Source organism: Chlorocebus sabaeus, chromosome 10 (genome assembly GCF_047675955.1).
Source record: "Chlorocebus sabaeus isolate Y175 chromosome 10, mChlSab1.0.hap1, whole genome shotgun sequence".
Lineage (NCBI taxonomy): Eukaryota > Metazoa > Chordata > Mammalia > Primates > Cercopithecidae > Chlorocebus > Chlorocebus sabaeus.
The window spans coordinates 114688735-114712041 of record NC_132913.1 but is presented as its reverse complement, the minus strand read 5'-3'; the positions used below and the strand labels follow the sequence as shown (position 1 = coordinate 114712041).

At 42.2% G+C, this 23307-nt stretch overlaps 1 protein-coding gene across 1 annotated transcript in view; it reads left to right on the top strand.

Annotated features, from left to right (window-relative positions):
• COL4A4 (collagen type IV alpha 4 chain) overlaps positions 1–23307 on the top strand; it is a 153921-nt gene that overhangs the window by 14581 nt on the left and 116033 nt on the right. The window contains exons 2-4 of the mRNA XM_038001450.2: positions 1953–2124; positions 4985–5027; positions 9265–9342. Coding sequence (XP_037857378.2) covers positions 2054–2124; positions 4985–5027; positions 9265–9342 — 192 coding nt within the window. The 5' untranslated portion in view covers positions 1953–2053. The remainder of the gene's footprint in view (positions 1–1952; positions 2125–4984; positions 5028–9264; positions 9343–23307) is intronic.

Genomic DNA, 23307 nt, shown 5'->3' with positions numbered 1-23307 from the left:
TGTTGTTGTTCTCTTTTGTTTTGTTTTAGGCTTTTAGCAGCCTGAAACCATGGTTTTTAGTTTCTGTCTCTAGTGATAAGCAGAAAAGAGAGATGAGGAAGGGGGTTTACTGGCCCAACCAGAAACAGAAACTAGGAACCTATGACTGAATTATCTCCCTTGGGCACCCCTGAGTATATAACTAAAACAAATTTAAAATTATGGATTTAGGGATAGGAAAAGATCTGGGTATTCAAAGTGAATTGGTTTCTGCTTGATATCGAAACTTTATTGTAGAATGTTGTTCTACCACTTACTTGGGAAACAAGTCTTCCATACATATAGCATTGAATTAATTTACTCAGATTTTACCTAGAAATTTAAAAATAGTTGGTAATGGCCAGGTGCGGTGGCTCACGCCTGTAATCTCAGCACTTTGGGAGGCTGAGGCAGGCAGATCACCTGAGGTCAGGAGTTCGAGACCAGACTGGCCAACATGGCTTAACCCCGTCTCTACAAAAAAAAAAAAAAAAAAGAAAAAAAATTAGCTGGGTGTGGTGGCACACCAGCTACTCGGGAGGCTGAGGCAGGAGAATCGCTTGAACCTGAGAGGCAGAGGCGGCAGTGAGCCGAGATCGCGCCATTGCACTCCAGCCTGGGCAATAAGAGCAAAACCCCATCTCAGGGAAAAAAAAAAAAAAAGGTTGGTAACATTGAACACTCCTGGTTTCCTTTTCTCTACCTAATTTTCATAGAGACAGATCTTTTAAAGAAACCAAAGTTTTTTAAATGGTACATTTCAATTATTTGAGCCAAATATATCTTTTATCAAAGTGAAGAGTTCTTTGAGTCAAGTTTAAAAATAGTTTTCTATTTTATATTGATAAAATTAAATTTTATCTCAATAGAAATATAATTCACAAGATAAAATTCACCATTTTAACTTTTCTGAAGTTTATAATTCAGTGGTTTTTAGTATATTCAAAATGTTGTACAGTCATAACCACTGCAATTACATCATCCCAAAAAGAAACTCTTTACCTCCCAATTCTTTCCTCTCTCAAACTCTGACAACCATCAATCAATTTTCTATGTGTGTGGATTTCCTGCTCTGGACTTTTTATACACATGGAATCATAAAATATGTGGCTTCCTTCACTTGGCATAATGTTTTCGAGATTCATTCATGCTGTAGCACATATCAGTACTTCATTCCTTTTTATGGCTGAATAATACTCCATTGTATGGATGTACCACATTTTTCTTATTCATCACCCATTGATGGACATGTGGGTTGTGTTCACCTTCTGGCTGTTATGAATAATGCTTCCATGAATATTCATATACAAGTTTATATGTGAACATGTGTTTTCAATTATTTTGGGCATATACCCAGGAGTAAAATTGCTAGATCATATAGTAACTCTATGTTTAACTTTTTGAGGAACTGCCAAAATATTTTTCACAGCAGCTGTATCATTTTACATAAAAATACTTCTATATGTATTTGCTGTATGTGTACAAATATATAAAAATGTATATTTGTATACTAGAAGTTTCTTTTTCTAGTTTCATAAAGTAAAAGAAACATTTGAGTGAATGTTAACTTGGATGTTCAAGGGAAATAATTAAACAGAAGAAAATTCCACATAGCAAAATGAAACAATTATTTATACGCATATAAAATATATTTTATATTTAAAATATGTATTTTAAAAATATAATATATACACATAATTTTTCCATTTATCAAAAATATATTTATGATGTAGAAAGGGTTTGAAGATTTTTTATTTCTGAAGATAAAAACTGATATTTATTCTGTTTCACTATCACTAAGGAAAGATTGTTATATCTAAAATTTATTGAAGTTACCCTTTAGAAAATAATTCCATAACTACAAAAAATGAAAGTAATTATTTTCAACATTATAATGCATACTGTGTTTTAAGTGATATATTTATATCTAACAGGAACAGACTTTGACCCAGAACACAGAACCTCACTTGTCAACAAGAACCTTCTGGAAGAGAAGACTGGCGGAATATTTTTTAAGTCCTAAGACTTGCTTGTGATGTCATCTCTGCACGTAGTACTAATGAGGTGCTCCTTCAGATTGACCAAGTCATTGGCCACAGGTCCCTGGTGAGTATCCTCAGTGTTATTGCCTGCTTTTATTTAGTAGTTTCTACTCAATGTTTGTTCTATGGATATAAATTATCTGAATGCTTAATATGTCAAAAAATCAAATCATTCCAGAAAGCTAAGAGTATGTCTGCCATTTCATGACTCATTTTTATTATTGAACACCAACCCTTTTAATTTTCCCTGAATTGCACCCACATAATCATCAAATGGGAAGTTGCCCAAGGAAAGGCCCCAGATTCTTGCTCTCTTACTTACCAGGTTTGAATAGCAAAAGACGTATATGCCCAAAGTTTCAGGGTCCCTATAACTAGTAGAGTTAGGACAGACCACTTCACAAGTACAGATTAATAACACCACCAGCCCCCCACAGATGTCTGCATCTTAATCTCTGGAATCTGTGAATATGTTATGTTACATGGCAAGACGGCAAGGGGTAATTAAAGCTGCAGATAGAATTATGGTTGCTGATCAGCTGACATTGAGATGGAGGAGTTGACCTGAGCCTGACTATCTGGATGGGCTCAATATAATGACAAGGATCCTTGGAAGTGAAGGGGAGAAGCAGGAGAACAGCCGGAGAAGGAACTTTGACCACAAAAGCAGAGGCCAGCGGGATGCAGCAAGAGAGACGCCACTGGCCACTGCTGGCTTTGAAGGTTGAAGGGGACCAGGAGCCAAGGAATGTGGGCAGCCTCTAGAATCTGGACAAGGCAAGGAATCGGATTCTCCCCGGGGACCTTCAGAAGGAATACAGCTCGCCAACACCTTGGTTCTTGGCAGTGAGACTCATTTCAGACTTCTGACTTCCAGAACTGTAAGATAATATATATGCATTGTTTTAAGCATCTGAGTGTGTGGTAATGTGTGACAGCAGCAAAAGGAAAACAGGAAACCAACATGAGATTGTTCGACGAGACTCAAAAAGACATTGGGAGTTAACACAGGGAAATGTTAAATAGTGAAAAAACACAAAAAGTTCTGAGGATGATGAGCAAGAAATTATGAGGTGTGAAAGAAGCGAAGGTGGTGGGAAGGAATATGATCCAGCCTTAACTGATTTGGAGTGAATGTAGAAGAAATGGAAAGGAATCTTAATTGTGCATTTTTTTAAAAGAAAAAAAAAAAGGAATGATCTTATTTTTTAATATCTGCAGTGGCAGAAAGAACAAGTCCAGTGTGGAATAAAGGGACTATGAAGGAGCTTCGGACCTGACCCGAGCTGGCCCCCTTGGGGCCATTCTGTCTGCACTCTTTGGAGCATATTGTCCAACTTTTCTAAGTCTGTTTGCTCTTCTATAAAAGGTTTAAGAAACATGCTGTGCCTACGATCCTTAATGAGATTATAGACAGAGAAACTACAATTACTATAAAATGCAACATATCCTATTTAAAAATGTCCAGTGATAATAACTCATTTAAGAAGCAAGAGTTGTAAATACACATTCAACCTGATTTAAAGCAGTTGATTCCCAGTGTTTAACATCTCCTTTATATTTTTCTCTTTTTTTACTTGGTTACTACAATGAAAAGCCAATCTGGCTTGTACTGGAATTATCATGAAAACAGCTGGGGAGAGAGGGAATTTCATGTGGGAGCCATTAAGTATGGGCTGGACCTAGTTACTCATCTCCTAGTCAGGGTCTCACCCAGATCCAGAGCTCTGTAAACATCTGTAGTGTTTGTCGGCATCTCGGCACAAGAGAAGAAAGTAGAGGGTAGAGAACAAAGGCTCACTTAGGACATGAGGTTTTAGAGAGGAGAAGGCTCTACAGAGAATGAAAGAACAAGGATGGTGGATAAATCACGGCCCAGGACTGAGCCCCAGTTCTCCTACTATCCTTTGGAATGGTGTGATCCCCACAAGCACTTTTAAGCATTAAATGAGATGATGGATCCAGAAGCTGTTTGACAAATATAAGGCCTAGAAAATATATGCAAATGTTTAATGGGTGTTTTGTTTTGTTTTGAGACAGAGGCTCACTCTGTTGCCCAGGCTGGAGTGCAGTGGCACGATCTCGGCTCACTGCAATCTCTGCCTCCCAGGTTCAAGCGATTCTCCTACCTCAGCCTCTGGAGTAGCTGGCATTACAGGCGTGCGCCACCATGCCCAGCTAATTTTTGTATTTTAGTAGAGATGGGGTTTCGCCATGTTGGCCAGGCAGATCTCAAACTCCTGAACTCAGGTGATCTGCCCACCTTAACCTCCCAAAGTTCTGGGATTACAGGCGTGAGCCACCACGCTTGGCCTTTTAGTGGTCTTTTAAAATTGCATATTTCCTCTGTTAAAATTTGTTTGTAATAATGAAGTTACCCCAATCGGATTTCTGCCTCACTTATAAAGCCCTGGACTACACAACTTTTCCCTAAATCTTCCATATTATTTCCCTTTTTCTCCAAACCATCATCTCAGTCCAGTTAGGTTTCCTTCCACATTCTCTCCTTCTAGTTGCTTCCACTAAATGGCATTTGGGATACATTGTCTCAGCAGTGTGTGTCTCCGAACTAAGCTGCCTCCTTCCCTCTCTCCTGCAGTTTTCATTCTGAGAATCACCTTCTTTCACTCGTGTATCCCTCCAGGTCTCACCTTCAGAGTGTCCTCATGGTCCCTAGCACAATGAGGACCACACAAGGGGTTCAACACATACTTCTTGGCTGATTAAAAAGAGGAAAGGCAATGATGGCAACCAGAGAGAGGAAAGCGAGGATCTTGTCACTGATGATAAGTCGGCTAGTAGGAGCAGCCTGTTAGAAATAAAAAGTAGCTTTCTGAAATTAATTCCTTTCCTCTTTTTCTTTTTAATTTGTTTCACATGAAAAGAAATTGTTTAAATTAATCTGCATTTTTGTTTTTCTGTAGGTCACTTATACTCATTCTCTTTTCTGTACAATATGTATATGGGGTAAGTACATTCACTAGCTCTGGTTGCATTGTGAAAATTCACTTTATCAAATGCATAATTTTTGTTGTACTTTCAAAGAAATCACCCTCTGGGACTCAGTTTTCTTACCTGTAAAATTGAGAATAGGACTAAATAAACACTAAGATTTATTTTATATTGTATAGTCAAGACTGCTTACTGAATTGCCTAGGTATTGGGGATTTCTTTATTTTAATATGAATATAACCCTTTTTTTTTAAGTTTTCTTTTTTTTTTTGGAGACAGGCAGGAGGCAGCTGGGTCATTTCAAGATTAAATCAAGAAGTATAAGAATAATTTGAACATTTTAGCTCAGAAGAAAAATAAGTCCAGAACATTCTGTAATAAGCTATCTTTCTTTTGCCTCCTCACTGAAGAATCTCAGTCATTAAACTCACCCTCAGATGTGTCTGGGAAATCTCATTGTGGTCTGCCTGCAACTCAGGTTGATCTTAAGACACCTGACTTGGTTTAAATCACTCTAGTGAACACATCCTTATCTGTTCGTACTCTCCACCTTGGATCCACCCAATGAAACTTCAGTGAGTCAAGTTATTGTAGGTCTTTTCAAAGCAAATAAAAATGCAAAATTACCTTCTGTTCTCCTTTTCCCACAAGTTGGGAGCAGAAAACACTTGGGTTAAAGAATGAGGAGCCAGTGGTTCTTGACTCTGCCAATGATTCATTTCTTAACTTATATAAGACTCAGTTATCTCCTGTATTGAGTAGGGATGATAAGACTTGCCCAACTTTGTTGACATGCATTTGAGAGCATCACCTGAAATAATGAGTGGAAACAATACTGTGATATATACATATGTACTTTTTATATTTCTCTTATCTGATTTTTAAAAGTTTGTGTTATATTCTTTTTTATGTTATGAAAGTCTGCAGAGTCCTAGATTTTGCCTTTTTAAAATATTGCACGTGAGTAAATATAATTTCTGAACCAAAGATTTTTCTATCCCAGGCCTTCTACCAGCTTGTGGTGTGCAGATATTCTAGAGATTTCACACAGGGAGGGGCCATACTACCATTGGGTTTTAAAGGTAGCGATACAAATTGTTATGCAATGTCTGTGGGAAGCACTTTGGTATTACCCATCCGGATTTCGAATGCATGTACCTATTGACACAGAATGTGTCTTTTTGGAATTTGTCATACTTGTTTATTCTGATTCATGCATACAGATAAATATGCCCAAGAATACTAATTTCAGGATAGTGTTCAGTATAGACAGAAGGGAGCTGCCTAAATTTCCTTTAACAACAACTGGTTAAATAAGGTATGGTACGTGGTCTGATGGATAGGCATATGTAATACTTCAGAATGATTTTGAAGACTCAATTATGTGAAAACAGCAAAATGTAGAGCAATCCACCATTGGGATAAAAGTAAAACAAATCAGAAATCACCAAAAGTGTGTTTTTATACATCTGTGCATGTGTGCCCATGTGCTCATCTGCTTCTGTATGTGTTTGTGTGTGTGAATGAGGTCATTGGATGAATATGCTTATTAATGCCCAGACACCCATTTGAAAAAATTATCCTATATAGGAGGGAACTTGGGGCCATCGTTGAAAGAGGACATTTCTTTTCCTGTTATACTCTTTTGCACCATTTGAATTTTTAAAATTATGTGCCTATATTATTTGTTTTTCAAAAAAGAAGATGGAATTACAAGTATAAGACATTAATCACTTCTTTCTTTGAACTTTTTTTTTTGGTTTCACTCTGTCGCCCAAGCTGGAGTGGAGTGGCACGATCTCAGCTCACTGCCACCTCCGCCTCCCAGTTCAAGCAATTCTCCCTCCTCAGCCTCCTGAGTAGCTGGGATTCCAGGCATATGCCATCACACCTGGCTAATTTTTTTTGTTATTTTTAGTAGATACGGGGTTTCACCATGTTGGCCAGGCTGGTCTCGAACTCCTGGCTTCAAGTGATCTGCCAGCCTTGCCCTCCCAAAGTGCGGGGATTACAGGCATGAGCCACTGCAGCCAGCCTTTGAACTTTTCTATGTGACAAATATATGTTTAACAATATCTGAGATAAGGCAGATAGTGACTTTTCCTTTTTTCTCTTTGAAGAAGAGTAACATTAGTTTCCGAGAGTATGAATGTATTCCCAGTGAATGTGGTTCATACTTTGAATGTTTAATTGTCTGAAATATTGTGTTTATCTTTTAAAATGAATTTATACAATCTATTTTTGAGGTATAGACCTCTGTAAATTCACCCTCCTCTTTGAAACCTTTATTGGGGAATGCTTAGGTAGAAGAACTTTGCAGAGGCTAAAATCACCTCTTGCTTTTTTCTTTTACTGATCTAAATCAAAGCTTGATATGTGACTATTCCTGTTTTATTTTCTTTTTTAGAATCTGCTAATTTTAAACTGATTCTTTCCTGAAACATAGTTTTGCTGAAACATCTTAGTGATGTTTGGCAAAAATAAGCAAAGAAATAATAATAACAAACTTGCCCTTATTATCAAGCCACCTAATCAACTGACCTTATTTTTTTCCTCTAGTTGTTTTGATATTTCAGTGAACACATAGTAATGAAGCCCAACCTTAAATGAACCCAAGTATTCAGTCTAGTTACTTTAAGTGCTTTCATGCTGTCCTGACCTGGGCCCGAGCATTTAATTTTTTTTTAACCTTATCAGGGTGTTGAACTTAATATTTCTGCATTTATAGATAACAGTGTTACTCAAAACTCAAGAGGCATAGATTTCTGAAACTTCAAATACAGTTTTAAACTTAAATTATCTAATCGCGTGGCTCTTGTCAAGCTTCAAATTCTTGTATGCTTGTAATGATCCATGAGAATATTGTTTACAAAGATGCCTTTTTAGAATTAATGCTTAAAGATATTTTCTTTTGGATTGTGTCTGAGCATATTTTTCTCCAAAAAATAAGCCTAAATTGTGTGATTGAAAAGAAAAATAATATATGCTGATTAGACTCTTTTCCCTCCCATACACATATACCTGTTCATATATATGTATACATAGATATATATTCACATATACACATATATATTCATATGCATTCACACATACATATGTATATATGTCTTCCATGGGAACTATAAATATTAGTTTTATTGTTTTATGTTTACCCATCATACACTGGTCTAAAGGCTTGAGTTTACAGCCTTAAGTTTAAAAAGGTTGATCAATCATAAAATTGTACGGGCAATGTATAAATGTTGCAATGATGACTAGGTTAGATCATGAGCCAGGCAAAACTTATCTCTGATGCTTTCTTGATATTCTTCTCCATGCCCTCGGGTCCCAGCATCTAGAGGTGCTTTGTCCACTACACAGGGGCCTAAACCACCACTCCCTCCCCACTGGCAGGCCCAGCCTGGGAATGTGTGCTCAGTGCTCATGTTCGTTGCAGGGGACATCATGGTGATTGCTGTTAACGGATCTGCTTATGGAAATAGTACTCTGGGACTATGCTTTTGTACGGAAGTGGATGATGACTCTGGATATAGGTGATTAGGATTCATGAGAACAAGGAGCTGATTCTTCCCAAAGGGGGTGTGTGTGTGTGTGTGTGTGTGTGTGTGTGTGTGTGTGGCTCTAAAGACAGTGTTAGAAAGTTTGCTAAAAGTGGGGAAAAGGTCCAAATTATTCAAGTTCAGGAGTATCTGTTTGAGAACACAATAGAGAAACCATCTTGGAGTCTCAGCAAATTGTAGGAAGAACAATTTTAATTTTAAGCCCAAGGATGTGACAGGAGAATTGTCCTACGATGGACAGTTTGATGAGGGAGGAGACACACCGCAGCTGATCTTGAAGGTAAAGCAAAACGGGCCCTGAAAAAGAGCCAACATTTTCATTTAAACTAGACTCTATTGTCTTTGTATGGATTGCCTAACCAATAGTTCACACTCTAAGACTGTTCGCAACTTAGCAAATTAAGTCTTACCGAAAGGGAGAAATTGCAGAAGATTCCAGTTAAAGTCAAATGACTTTAGAAGGACACTTATCTTCCTTCAGCGTCCTCAGTTTTGGAAGCTTCTTGCTCATATAATCAACCCTTCTTATTATTAAGCTACTGTGTAAGTTCTTCATCTTTTTATATGTCATGATTAGTTTTTTCTTCTCATGGAGTCAAAGGTAAACCAAGAGTACTTGTTATAATGTATGTGTTATGTATCCAATTAAACAACGAGTACTGGTATACTAAATAAGATGCTTCACTTTCCAGAGTGGAAAGAAATACGTTGGTCCTTGTGGAGGAAGAGATTGCTCTGTTTGCCACTGTGTTCCTGAAAAGGGGTCTCGGGTAAGTGATGTAAAAACCGACATGGGCAGCATTCCTGAATTTTGAAATTTTGTGAATATTTAATGTTAAGTAGTCCTAGATTCTTGGCCAGTTTTAGTCCTTGATAATGTTTATGTATTTCACAGCCAATGTTTTTCATATTTTAATAGCAATCTCAATTATATTAGACAGTCTGGGTTTTGAAGACAGTCTTAGGAAGTTGCGATTCACCCATTATTTTATATGAATTGCCCTATGGAGGAAGGGTCCTGGTGTGAAATTGTACCTACTGGGTCACCATCCTGAAATATGGTATTTTAAAGGCTCTGAGAAGTACTGAAGTTGGTTGAAAAAAAATCCAAGTTTGTTTGGTCTTTCCAGACAGTTGACTATAGGACTCTTTCTTGGATTGTCCCTATTGAAACAAGTGGCACAGTGTTCTAATGAAGTGATAGCTATATTTTTTGTATGCTTATTATGTGCCAGGCACTGTTCTATGAGTTCAAAATGCTTCTGCTCATTGACTTCTCATAAGAATCTTCTTAGGATACCACATTTGTAGGGCAACAGACCGAAGCCCAGGAAAGTTAGTGTCTTGCTCAAGTCCACCCAGAACGGTGGTGTTGATGACCATGCTAGATTCTGTGTTCTGCAAAGCCGAGAACCTCTTTGGTTACTGTCTATCAGGTCTCTTGAACATTTATTAATATCTCCCCCATGTTCTGACAGCAGCCCACTAATTCATTTGTGATAAAGTATTAGATCAAACAATTCTTTAATTACAATTACTCCCACAATCTCACAAGAAAGGAGTGTGTTATAGAAGTTTGGGACAATTTTTGAGTCAGATCAACGATTCTTTTCAAATGTGTCCTCATCCATTCTCGCTGCTGTAACAGAATACCACAGACTGGGTGGCTTACAAGAAATTGATTTCTCACAGTCCAGGAGGAACCCCTAGAGCAAGGTGCCAGCAGATCCAGCGTCTTGCTGAAGGCCTGCTTCCTGGTGTGCAGATGGTGCCTTCTCATTGTATCCTCATATGGTGGAGAGAAAGAGCCCTCTGGGGTCCCATTTATAAGGGCATTCATCCAATTCATGATGATGCCACTCTGATTAATTACCTCCCAGAGACCCCATCTCCTCCTACTATCACCTTGAGGGTTAGAATTTCAACATATGAATTTTGGGGGCCACAAACATTCAGTCTGTAACAGTGTTCAAGCAAGTCAATCGTAGGGGGATGTGCATGACATTCAAAAAGCACAGTAGAGTAGGGAGGAGTCTACAAGGACACAACACTACCTTCCTGAGAGAAGGGACCACATATTTCTCTCATAGTATTGCTTCAACTTTACACAGCAGGCGTGCATTGGGTTCCTTTGTTGGCCTATTTTACTGGGAGCAGCAACCTTATTGAGCATAAGTTATGACAAATCCTCTGATGCTTAAACTGCTTTGTTCCTTCTTCAGTACATCAAAAATTTTATTCATCAGAATTTATCTTGAGCTTTTTCTTTTTTTTCTTTTTTTGAGATGGAGTCTCGCTCTGTCACCCAGGCTGGAGTGCAGTGGCGTGATACCAGCTCACTGCAAGCTCCGCCTCCCGGGTTCATGCCATTCTCCTGCCTCAGCCTCCCGAGTAGCTGGGACTACAGGTGCCCACCCCACGCCCGGTTCATTTTTTGTATTTTTAGTAGAGACGGGGTTTCACCGTGTTAGCCAGGATGGTCTCCATCTCCTGACCTTGCGATCTGCCCAACTCGGCCTCCCAAAGTGCTGGGATTATAGGCATGAGCCACCGTGCCCAGCCAGAGCTTTTTCTTTTCTATTCTTTTTCTTTTTTAGACAGGGTCTCATTCTGTCACCCAGGCTGGAGTGCAGTGGCATGATCTTAGCTCACTGTAGCCTCAAACTCTTGGGTGCAAGTGAGCCACCCACCTCCACCTCCCAAGTGGCTGGGCCTACAGGCACATGCCACTACACTAGGCTAATTATTTTTTTGATTATTATTATTATTATTATTTTGTAGAGGTGGAGTCTTGCTACATTTCCCAGGCTGGTCTCAAACTCCTAGCCTCAAGTGATCCTCCCTCCTTGGCTTCCCAAAGTCCTGGGATTACAGGCATGATCCACTGTGTCCAGCCAGTCTTGTGCCACTTTCATAATATAATATAATATAATACAATATTATTTTATTTTATTTTTTTATTATTATTATACGTTAAGTTCTAGGGTACATGTGCATAACGTGCAGGTTTGTTACATATGTATACTTGTGCCATGTTGGTGTGCTGCACCCATTAACTCGTCAGCACCCATCAACTCATCATTTACACCAGGTATAACTCCCAATGTAATCCCTCCCCCGCCCCCCTCCCCATGATAGGCCCCAGTGTGTGATGTTCCCCTTCCTCAGTCCAAGTGATCTCATTGTTCAGTTCCCACCTATGAGTGCGAACATGCGGTGTTTGGTTTTCTGTTCTTGCGATAGTTTGCTGAGAATGATGGTTTCCAGCTGCATCTATGTCCCTACAAAGGACACAAACTCATCCTTTTTTATGGCTGCATAGTATTCCATGGTGTATATGTGCCACATTTTCTTAATCCAGTCTCTCACTGATGGACATTTGGGTTGATTCCAAGTCTTTGCTATTGTGAATAGTGCCGCAATAAACATATGTGTGCATGTGTTTTTATAGCAGCATGATTTATAATCCTTTGGGTATATACCCAGTAATGGGATGGCTGGGTCATATGGTACATCTAGTTCTAGATCCTTGAGGAATCGCCATACTGTTTTCCATAATGGTTGAACTAGTTTACAATCCCACCAACAGTGTAAAACTGTTCCTATTTCTCCACATCCTCTCCAGCACCTGTTGTTTCCTGACTTTTTAATGATCGCCATTCTAACTGGTGTGAGATGGTATCTCATTGTGGTTTTGATTTGCATTTCTCTGATGGCCAGTGATGATGAGCATTTTTTCATGTGTCTGTTGGCTGTATGAATGTCTTCTTTTGAGAAATGTCTGTTCATATCCTTTGCCCACTTTTTGATGGGGTTGTTTGTTTTTTTCTTATAAATGTGTTTGAGTTCTTTGTAGGTTCTGGATATTAGCCCTTTGTCAGATGAGTAGATTGCAAAAATTTTCTCCCATTCTGTAGGTTGCCATAATATAATTTTAAAAGTGAAGCTTCAAGAAAACAAAGTCTGTAGCTTTTTTGTGTAAATGTGAACATTATATAGAAAAAAAAGTCTGACTTTTTTGTGAGGTTATTAATATAAATACATCAGGATTGTACAAAAGCAAAAAGAAAAAAAACTCAGTGCCTCTAAATTTTATGACTTTGAGCTTCAGGACCAAGATACATAGATTTGATCAGCCCTGTGGCAAGAAAGGGATGAGCAGACCACAAAACGAAGAGGACCAGTTGCTTTGATAAAGGCACTTCAGTAGGCCCCCAATGTGAAGGAGGCTGAGAGTTGCTTTAGCAGAAAGGGAGATGCTACTGGTTTTCAGCCAGTAAAGGCCAGAGTGCTGTTCAGCATCTTCCAATGCACGGGACATTCCCCACACCAAAAAATTTTCCATCCCAAATGCCAATTGTGCTGAGACTGAGAAGCCCGGTTCTAACCTCACCTCTGCTCTGTGATGCAAGTATTCTTATTTTCACTCTTTAGAGCAAGGAAACTAAATTCCCAACAGTTCTAAATAACCTGCTAGGATGTGCAAGAGCCAGGAATCACACCCAGGTGTCTGGCTTCAGCCCCAGCACTTGCTCCACGATCGTGGAAAGATGATTACATGAAGGTCCCAACTGCTGGGTTGCATCACTTTGCAACCTCAGGAGCATCACTTTGTAAACTCAGGTTGCCACTTGATCTGACCAAGCCTGGGTTTCCTCGCATGTATCCCCATTGGTCCTCCTCTTCCACGTCCTTGTGGTTTGGTATCTCCACTGAGCTCCTTTGAGAAGAACAGGAAAGACAGAGGCAGAGTGCAAATGGGAAGGCATTCAGAAAAGGGCAGAGAAGTGGAAATATTCAGATTGTCTTCAAGAGTGAATGAGTGGCTGTTCTGTTATTTAGAACTGTTGGGAATTTAGTTTCCTTGCTCTAAAGAGCGGAAATAAGAATACTTGCATCACAGAGCAGAGGTGAGATTAGGACAGGGCTTCTCAGTCTTGGCACAGTTGGCATTTGGGATGGGTAATTCTTTGGTGTGGGGACTGTCCCGTGCATTGGAAGATGTTGAACAGCACTCTGGCCTTTAACTGCTGTTAACCTTGTGCTGTTAAACAAGCACAAGGCATTGCATGTGTAGATGGTGCACTTTTCCTCTGAGCAGTCTCTGGATGGTGAAGGCTCCCGGTCCTGAGCAGCTCTCTGCTGTGTGTGTCTCTGTGTCTGTGTGGTCCAGGAGAGCTGTGTGCGCCACACCAGGGAGCCTCTGGTCTTCCTGAGATGGAAGAGTTTTCCGTGGGAAGGCTGCAAGTCGCTGTGACATCTTCCAGCTGAGGATTTGGGGGTGTGGCTTGTGCATAACAGAAGGTGCTTTGGGAAAGCAACACGCTCAAGCCCTCAGCAGCCGGCCAACCTTCTGAGCTGCAGCGGCAGCTCAAGGGGGACTATCAGAATAGGAATACACCAAATTCCTGAGGCTTGAGGGATCTGCCTGAGGCTGCACAGCCCTCAAGTGGCATAACAGGGTATTCCTAAGAAGGAAAGTGTTCCTCTCTTACAGGTTAATGCCCAGAGTAATAGCAGGTAGTAGTTTCATCAAACCCCACATCAAAACTGCTATGTCTAAAGCGATCGTTGACAGACAAAGCTGGTTCTGTGCTGAGGAATGGCCATGGTTCGCAATTTAACTGGAGAGGAGAGCTAGAGTTAGGGGTGGAGATGGAACGATCTAAGGTGGAGAACTAAGGGGGGCCTCCTTTGATGTCTGCAGAACAAAGTCCAGCCCCATCACTGTACCACTGGAGGCCCACCGTCTAGCCCCAGCATGAGTTTTCATCCGTAATCCCCGTGACTGCCGCCTTGACCCTTTCCAGCTGCAACAGTTGGGCCACTCATTCACTCTTGAAGATAATCTGAGTATTTCCACTTCTCTGCGCTTTTCTGAATGCCTTCCCATTTGCACTCTGCCTCTGTCTTTCCTGTTCTCCTCAAAGGAGCTCAGTGAAGAGGCCAAACCACCAAGCCTTTCTGCTCATCACAGCCAGTGTCAATGTCTCCCTGCGGGAGCCTCCTAGCAGCCTGCCTACCTGCTTCTCTTTCGCTGTACTTGTCCTGCCCTGCCCTGTAGCTCTGGCTGGATTTGAGTGTGAATGTGCCTGACTTTATGGATTAGATGGCAAGCATACGCTTCCTGAAGGTGGTCATGAGAACACATGTAAAACGTTGATCCTGACTCCTGAGCCACTGTGGACACCCTTGAAATATAGTTTACCTACCTTCACTTCTCCCCTTTTTAAACCGGGGGTCATTTTTTTGTACTTTGAGATTATCACAGTAGATAGCACACAATAGGCAGTGAGTACACATAAATTAAGAAACTAAAATTCAGGGGCCAGGCGTGGTGGCTCATGCCTGTAATCCCAGCATCCTGGGAGGCTGAGGTGGGCGGATTACCTGAGGTCAGGGATTCAAGACCAGCCTGGCCAACATGGTGAAACCCTATCTCTACTAAAAATACAAAAAACCAGGCATGGTGGCAGGCGCCTGTAATCCCAGCTACTTGGCAGGCTGAGGCAGGAGAATTGCTTGAACCTGTGAGGTAAAGCTTGCAGTGAGCTGAGATTTCGCCATGGCACTCCAGCCTGGGCGACAAGAGCAAAACTCTGTCTCAAAAGAAAAAAAAAATTAGATTCCAGCCTGGACAGGATTTGGGAGCTGAGCTGGTGGTCAGGCCAGCATGCAGGGGCTCTGGAGGGGGATGTCCTATACCCAAGAGAAGAGGGGGACACAATTAGTGGGGAGTCTGTTCCCCAACCCTAGACTTTCTCTGCACACACTAGCATTTAAGCCTGTTATGAAATGAATAATCTCACATCGTTCAAATTCCCTTGAGAATTTCAGGTACCCCCACCACGCTTGGCTAATTTTTGTATTTTTAGTAGAGATGGGATTTTGCCATGTTGTTCAGGCTGGTCTCAAACTCCGGACCTCAGGTGATCTGCCTGCCTTAGCCTCCCATAGTGCTGGGATTACAGGCGTGAGCCACCATGCCTGACCTCGAGTAAGGATTTCTGAACAGGGTCGGGGAGGCCTAGAGAGTAAAGAAAGGATCCCTGCCTATCATTTAATACTATTTGGCCTATTAATAAATGATAGTGGTAGAAATAGCGGCAGCAGCTGATGTCTACATGGGAAAATAACTCCAACTAACTAACATCATTTCAGTAGGCTGAGAAATATCTCTTTAAATTCAGCATCCATGCATGAGAAAAAAGAGAAAAGAAGCTTTTATCTGCCTACTACACTGTGGAATGTATTACCTATTTTCCAAACAGACCAAGTCTACGTGTAGAGCTGATGTATCAAGACTCTGCCCTGGGAATCCTAGTTGCGGTTTGGGTCTGAAGGCAGGTTTGGGCACATCTGCCCTGGTCAGTCATCTCACTAACTTGTCAGTGATTTGCAACAGGGCCTTTGGTCCTCATGTGGAGTTCAATTCCATAGCAACAACTGCCACACTGTGTGACCCAGCACGACCCGGGCCAGGCTGGGTGCAGAGCTCAGCAAATGAGGGGCTGCGCTGAACTTGTTATTGGCAAGAAATAATGGCTAGCGATACAGGTGCACTCAAAAGCAGGGCACAGTTTGGGGGAAATATTCTATTACATAGGAAAATAGCACTGAGTATAAGGATACCTCTTTAGTGCAAATGTAACGTCTGACTAATTAGCTAAGATGAGGAATTATAAAGGTTTTAGGAAATAAAAGCAAATTTCTCCTTTCAAACCACCATATTCAATAATTTGCCAAGAAACCCACAAACAGCTGTCTCCAAGGTGCTTATTTCTCTATAACACAATCTTTTTTTTTTTTTTTTTTTGGACGGAGTCTGGCTCTGTCACCAGGCTGGAGTGCAGTGATGCGATCTCTGCTCACTGCAACCTCCACCTCCCGGGTTCAAGCAATTCTGCCTCAGCCTCCCAAGTAGCTGGGACTACAGGCGCCCGCCACCACGCCCGGCTGATTTTTGTATTTTTAGTAGAGACGGGGTTTCACTATGTTGACTGGACTCGTCTTGAATTCCTGTCCTCAAGAGATCTGCCTATCTCGGCCTTCCAAAGTGCTGGGATTACAGGCATGAGCCTCTGCACTCGGCCTCTGTCACACAATCTTAACTGCAATGAATTATAATGCCAATAATAATACCTTTCCATTCATTTGGCAAGTAACCATTGAGCATTTACCACATGCCAGGCATCCACCCAGGCCATGGAGGCCTCAGTCGTAAAGAAGAAAGTCCCTGCAGCCTGGAGCTCAGAGCCGAGCCGAGAGACAGACAAGACTCCCCTCCGACCACTATTTTCGGCTGCCTGACGAGCGCCAGGCACTGTTCGAGGTGCTCGAGTCACATCAGGGAAAAGACCAGACAAAAATCCTTGCTCCCTCCCCAGGTGGACAATGTGGTGCCCTGGCTTGCTTTGCATGGGAGCATATGGGGGTCAGGGCACAGGGAGCTGTGGGTTAGCACTTGAGCTTGAACCGGCTGGAATTAGAACTCTCCTAGCCGCAGCCCGGAGGAGGAGCCTTCCGTCAGTTGCTATGGCTGTGTAACAAATGACCATATACATGGTGGCTTAATACAACAGAAATGTATTCTCTAGAGGCCTGAAGTCCAAAAGCAAGCTGCTGGCATGCCAGGCTCCCTCCACGGCTCTGGGGGAGAACCTGCTCCTCGCCTCCTTCCACTCCTTGTGGCATCAGCAGTCCTTGGCATTCCTTGGCTCCCGGTGGCCTCACTCCAGTCTCTGCCTGTCTTCACGTCGCCTGCTCCTCTGTGTGTCCGCATCAGTCTCCCTCCGAGTCCTCCTTATAAAGGTGCGCGTAGTAGCATTTAGGGCCCACCTAAATCACCTGGGAGAAACTCTTCCGCTCAAGATCCTTCACTTTATCAGGTCTTTCGCCGTCTAAGGCAATAGTCACAGGCTCTGGGCTTAAGACATGTCGTATCTTTTTTTGCGGCGCCAGTCAGCTTCCTACAAGTGTTCAGACAAGGGGAACAGCCGCTTGGGTCCTGAAGTGGGACAGAGACAGACTGGCACGTTTGAGGGACTGAAACGTGACTAGAGAGAGGTTTGACCACAGTGGGTAAGGAACCCGGCAGCAGGCAATGCTGCTTTAAAAAGCAGACGGGGGCTGGGCACGGTGGCTCACACCTGTAATCCCAGCACTCTGGGAGGTCAAGGTGGGTGGATCATGAGGTCAGGAGTTCAAGACCAGACTGGCCAACATGGCAAAACCCTGTCTCTACTAAAAAACATACAAAAATTAGCTGGGCGTGGTGGCAGGTGCCTGTAATCCCAGCTACTCGGGAGGCTGAGGCAGAGAATGGCTTGAACCTGGGAGGCAGAGGTTGCAGTGAGCCGAGATCGCACCACTTCACTCCAGCCTGGGCGACAGAGTGAGACTCCAACTTAAAAAAAAAAAAAAAAAAAGAAGAAAGAAAAAGAAAAAAAAAAAAGCAGACAGGTTTTCCTGCGTAATAAGAAATTGTTGAAAGATTTTAAGAAGGGAAGAAGCAGATTGGATTTATGTTATAAGAAGATGATCTGGTGCTGTTTGGAGAATGTGGCTGGTGGCAGGTAACGTAATATTAGGGAAAACCTGTTCCGAGGCTGCTACAGTCAGGCAGGTGGGAAGTTCTGGTGGCTTAGCGAGGGGGTGAGAGTGGAGGGTAGGGAAGTGGATGGGAGGTGGAGATATTTGGGAGGCAGACTTGATAGGAATGAGGAGACTCACCTGGGGCAGTTGAGTCAGGCAGTTAGAGGCACGTGGGACTCCCAGGAGAGGTGTAAGCTGCTGTGTGGACAGCGGTGTATGCTCAGGAAGCACATTTCAGGGGCAATCATGAGTCCAGGCTTGGACTTGCAGTGCTTGAGGTCAGCTGGGTATGTGACTGGCCCTCAGAAAGAAAGGGCTGGGCTAGGGAGGGACACGGAGGGATTGTCTGACTGTGGGTGAAGTTGACACCTTGGAAATGGATGCTTTGGCTGGAGAGAAACTGACAAGAAGCCAGGGCAGCCCTGAAGAGTTCTGGGGGAGACTCCAACCAGGAGGAAGAGGGGCCAGCACACAAGACACAGGTGGGAGCAAATCAAGGCAAGACCAAGGGGCAGGGATGCTGGAGAACAGGGCAGGCAAGAGGGAGGGAGAGTCAAATGGATTAGAGCTCATCAGGGAGCTCACCAGGAGCCCTTAGCCTTGTTTAGGCCCCACAGCAGATGCAGATGCCATGTGTTAAAATGGGAAAACCCTTCTCCAGTGGCCTGGAGTAAGGGGTGACCTTGTTGTTCAGTGGCAAAGCCACGTCTCCTGGTTCTCAGTGCAGGGTTCTTCCCACTGCACCATGCTGCCTCTTAAAATCTCGAATGAATGTTACTCCAGGCTAAATCCCTTGGTTTACCCCTATTTCATTGTGAACAAGTGCGGTTAAGAAAACAGTCTGCCATGCAGTCCAGTCTCTGGATTGTCTACTGTTGATGACACCTTTTGTTATTTATTTTGCTAACTCTTCCTGATAACCTGATAACTTCCTGGTAACCAAAGGGCCTTTTACCTGCAATAGGGGAGACCCCGGGAGGCACGGCCACAGGATTTGTGAGTGATGTTGTAGTGCCACCCAGTGGCTGACTGCTTGAATTACAACCAAGCCTTAAAAAGGAGGGACGCATTAAAAAAGAAGGGAATGATAATAATGGATTAAGAATAATGAAACTCATAAAAGGATGAATATATTTAAAAGAATATTTATTTGTTAATTTTAATTGTGGAAGTTTTAATTGGTCATGTAATCCAGGAGTATATGTTTAGAATTTATATTGTGCAAGACAGTGGCCAAGATGCTGGGGTGGAAACAAAAACATACTTGAATCCCTGGCTACAAAAAGTGTACCAGAGGCCAGGTGCAGTGGCTCATGCCTGTAACCCTAGCACTTTGGGAGGCTGAGGGGGCGGATCACTTGAGGTCAGGAGTTTGAGACCAGCCTGGCCAACATGGCAAAACTCCATCTCTGCTAAAAATACAAAAATTGGCCAGGTGTGGTGGTGGGTGCCTGTAATCCCAGCTACTTGGGAGGCTGAAGCAGGAGAATTGCTTGAACCGGGAGACAGAGGTTGCAGTGAGCTGAGATTGAGCCACTGTACTCCAGCCTGGGTGACAGAGTGAGGACTCCATCTCAAAAAATATAAACTGGAAGACATCACTCCAAGCAAACATTAAGCAAAGTAGCATGTACAAGGCAATAATGAAAAATAGGTGATGACGTTATTTAGTCATTAATTATTTTGGGGTAGATGTGGTAGTTTGGAGGGGAGTGAAATTGATGAGGACTGCGGTTAAATGGAAGCAGAAACCTTGAAGTCAGAACCGAACAGCCTCAGGTCCTTTGTCTCGTGTCTTTGAGTCTCAGCTTCCTCCTTTGGGAATGAGGTCGTAGATACAGGGATGACTTTCTGCTTCACAGGGTGGTAAGGATTCCAGGAGAAGAATGTATGAACACACTGTTGTGTTGAGTCTGGCTTCATACATGGTGGCAGTTATTACTGCTACTGTTATGATTATGATATTTTTGGTGGAGGGATGGCAGAATTGGAGCTACAGTAAAGAAAGACTACTCTGACCTCATGGAAGCAAGCGTGATTGGGACAGAGGGTGTGGGTGTGGAAACTGCAGGGAGCAAGGTTGGCGCGTGTGTGGAAAGGAGATTGTCCCCATTGTAGGTGTTGGTGAAAGCAATGACACCAGGAAAGGGGAGACTGAAGAAGACTCATTGATGGTCGCATGGGGCAGTGGGGAGAAGATCAGGGTTAAGGAGACAAGGGAGATTGGTGCTTGTGGAACCCATGCAAGAGATGACAAGACCATGGGCCAGGTGCTTAGCAGTGGGAGGAAGGTGAGAAGGGAGCATGAGATTTGGGTTTTGGTCCAAAGCAAGATGTGATTGACTTGGTCATGAGAAGGACATGGAGAATGAGGGAAAGAGGGTGACAAGGCTGGCAGCTGGATGGTGAGCTTAGAATGATGCAAGGAACAGAGTCACTCTCTTCAGTGACAGGGAAGGAGGAGGCAGAGGGCTGAGCTCAGCTTTGACCCAATGTGTGAGATGAATTAACAGGGCAAGAGGATGCAAGAAAGTTTCTATAAAACAGTTGGGGATATAGGATAAGACCAGAAAGTTAAATTTGAGAACCACAAAAAATAGAGGTCTTCGATTAATTCAATTAATAACATTGTGTCCCAAAGAAACTTTATAAAAGAACATCGGGTATATCTGGATAGATTGTTTTTAAGTGTAAAAATAAGAAGAGGCTTGAAGGGATTGAAAGGTCACTACAGGCATGGCATGAGCACAGTTTAGTGAGTGGACCCTCCATTGTGCTAGACTCAGGCTCAGGTAGGGGGAAGAGGAGAGGTTTGGGAGAGAGACTGACTGGTCCAGGTGTGAATTTGAGCTTGCTAGATGTGAGGGCCTGAATAAGTTACACCTTCCTTCATCTATATGGGGATCATAGCCTACATTTTTCAGTGTTGCTGGTTGCATTAAATAAGGTAAGGTATGCAGCATGGCAGCCACATAATCCATAACCTAGTCTAATAAATACATTCCTTCCCCTTCCTGTGACATTTTTGATGATCAGCGTCATGGTCTTAGAGTTCAAGGGTGATTTGGAGAATCTGTATAATTAGTATAACAAAAGCCTCTTTCTTGTTTGTTCAGTTATTCATTTATTTACACTTTGCACTGATTTAACTTCTGGCTGAGAAGGAGTGGGAAGTCATGGCAGAAAAAGTGTGGCTGTACATATATTTGTAGTTGTTTATTTGTAGGTGTTTCTCCTAGTGCTCCTACTGATAAAATCACAAGCCAATTTCTTAGATTTTTGTCATTCCCCATAGGTTTTGGTCCCTGGGGCAACTAGATCATTGCCAGCCAAAAAGGCTGATTTGAAGATTTTGGTTTTTGAAAAGCACAATACATGTCCTCTTATCTTTTGGTCTCTTTTACTAAGTTGTTATGAAATAAAAGTAATTTTATCTTAGCCCTGTTCAAGAGATATTCTAGACTTAGGCAACCGACAAGGGACAAAATCCTAAAGGAATGCCCTGGCCTCAGAAGACAGGGAGGCTGGCGATTTTGTGTCTGCTTTCATCTCCTTCATCCTTTATTTGTACAGCTGGCCGGAGAGCCTCCTGCTGCTCTAGGGAGGCGCAAATAACAGGTTTGATGACACGGTGTCAATCTGGCCTTTGAACCAAAAGAGAGAAAGAAAGGAAGAGATGATCTAGTGGCTTCACATGGCATGCCAGAGTTTCCTCAGCTGTCAAGCTGATTGTCATTTCTGGATTCAGCGGCTCTGTCTTCTGACTTCACCGTCTCACACTGAAATTCAGAAGCTGCAGAGGCAGTTGCGTGCACACGGTAGCCAAAAAACCCAGGGGTGCTGCGCATCTGAAAGACAGTCATTCTACTGGGTAGTTTTTCTGTTTTTGCTCGACTGAATCTGGCACAGCAACCTGTATTATAGCAGGTTATTGGTGGTGGTGGAGAGTGCGGGGTTAGGACTGGGTGAAATATTTCTTTAAAGATTTTTTTTTAAATGACGCAACATTCCTGTGATTATTTAATGATTCTCTAGTTATAAACATGTCTTTTATGGGCCTATTACTTATGTCTCTTTGTCCTGAAGTGAATTCTATTATAACCTTATGAAAAAGTAAGCCTACGTATTTATTCGTAAGCACAAGTTCTTTCACGGATCCGTCCTTTTACATGAAACAATTTAAAGAAAATAGAATTATTCTCTGTATGCTGTGAATAAATTATTTACTCAAATTAGGTGAACTAACTTTCAAAGATTGGTGTTTGGGAAATTTTGGTGAGCAGCTTTCTGACAGATTTTGTGCTGTTATTCAAGGTTTAATGTATTTCCTTTAAAAATTTATCCTGTAGCAGAATACCTATTCATACGAAAAAACTGCACTAAATACAAAATCACGAAGTCTTCGTGGCTGTAAAAAAGGAGACATTTATGTGCGTTTTTCCACCTGCAAAGTAGGAGTAGTATTTGCCGTTTCATACGGTTGAAATAAAGACATAACAACACCTACATTATAGCTCAACAGCAAAAAGCACCAGCATCCCTGTTCTTCAGTCGTTGCTCGTGGTGTGAAGTCGTACTCTGCACATTGCTGTGGAATCATTGCCATTTTGCATAGTTACTGTTAACCAATGTTCTAGGAATGACAATTTAGAGACGTAAGAAAGCATTTACACTTATCCCTTTGCATCCATGGGGAATTGGTTCCAGTTCCCCGGTAGATACCGAAGTCCATGGATACTCACGTCCCTGATACAAAATTGCATAGTATCTGCATATAACCTACGCACTTCCTCCTAAATACTATAAATCATTTCTAGGTTATTTAGAATTCTATGTAAATGCTATGTACAGTATACAGTTGTTATACTGTATTTTAAATTTTTAAATTTTTGTTGTATTGTTCTTTTCTGTCTGTTGATTTTTAAACATTTTCCATCAGGATCGGTTGAGGCCTCAGACTGGGAGCCAGGGATATGGAGGGCTCGTCTTGCCTTGTGCCTGCTCTAGGGGGGCGGTGGTAGAGGTGGGCTACCTTATTATTTTGTGAAGTGTGTGTTGTTCTTTACCTTTCTTACCATCATGACCTTGGGCACTTAGACTCGGCCCTCTAGGAGCAGAGGTTGGGTGGCTGTGAGTTTGGG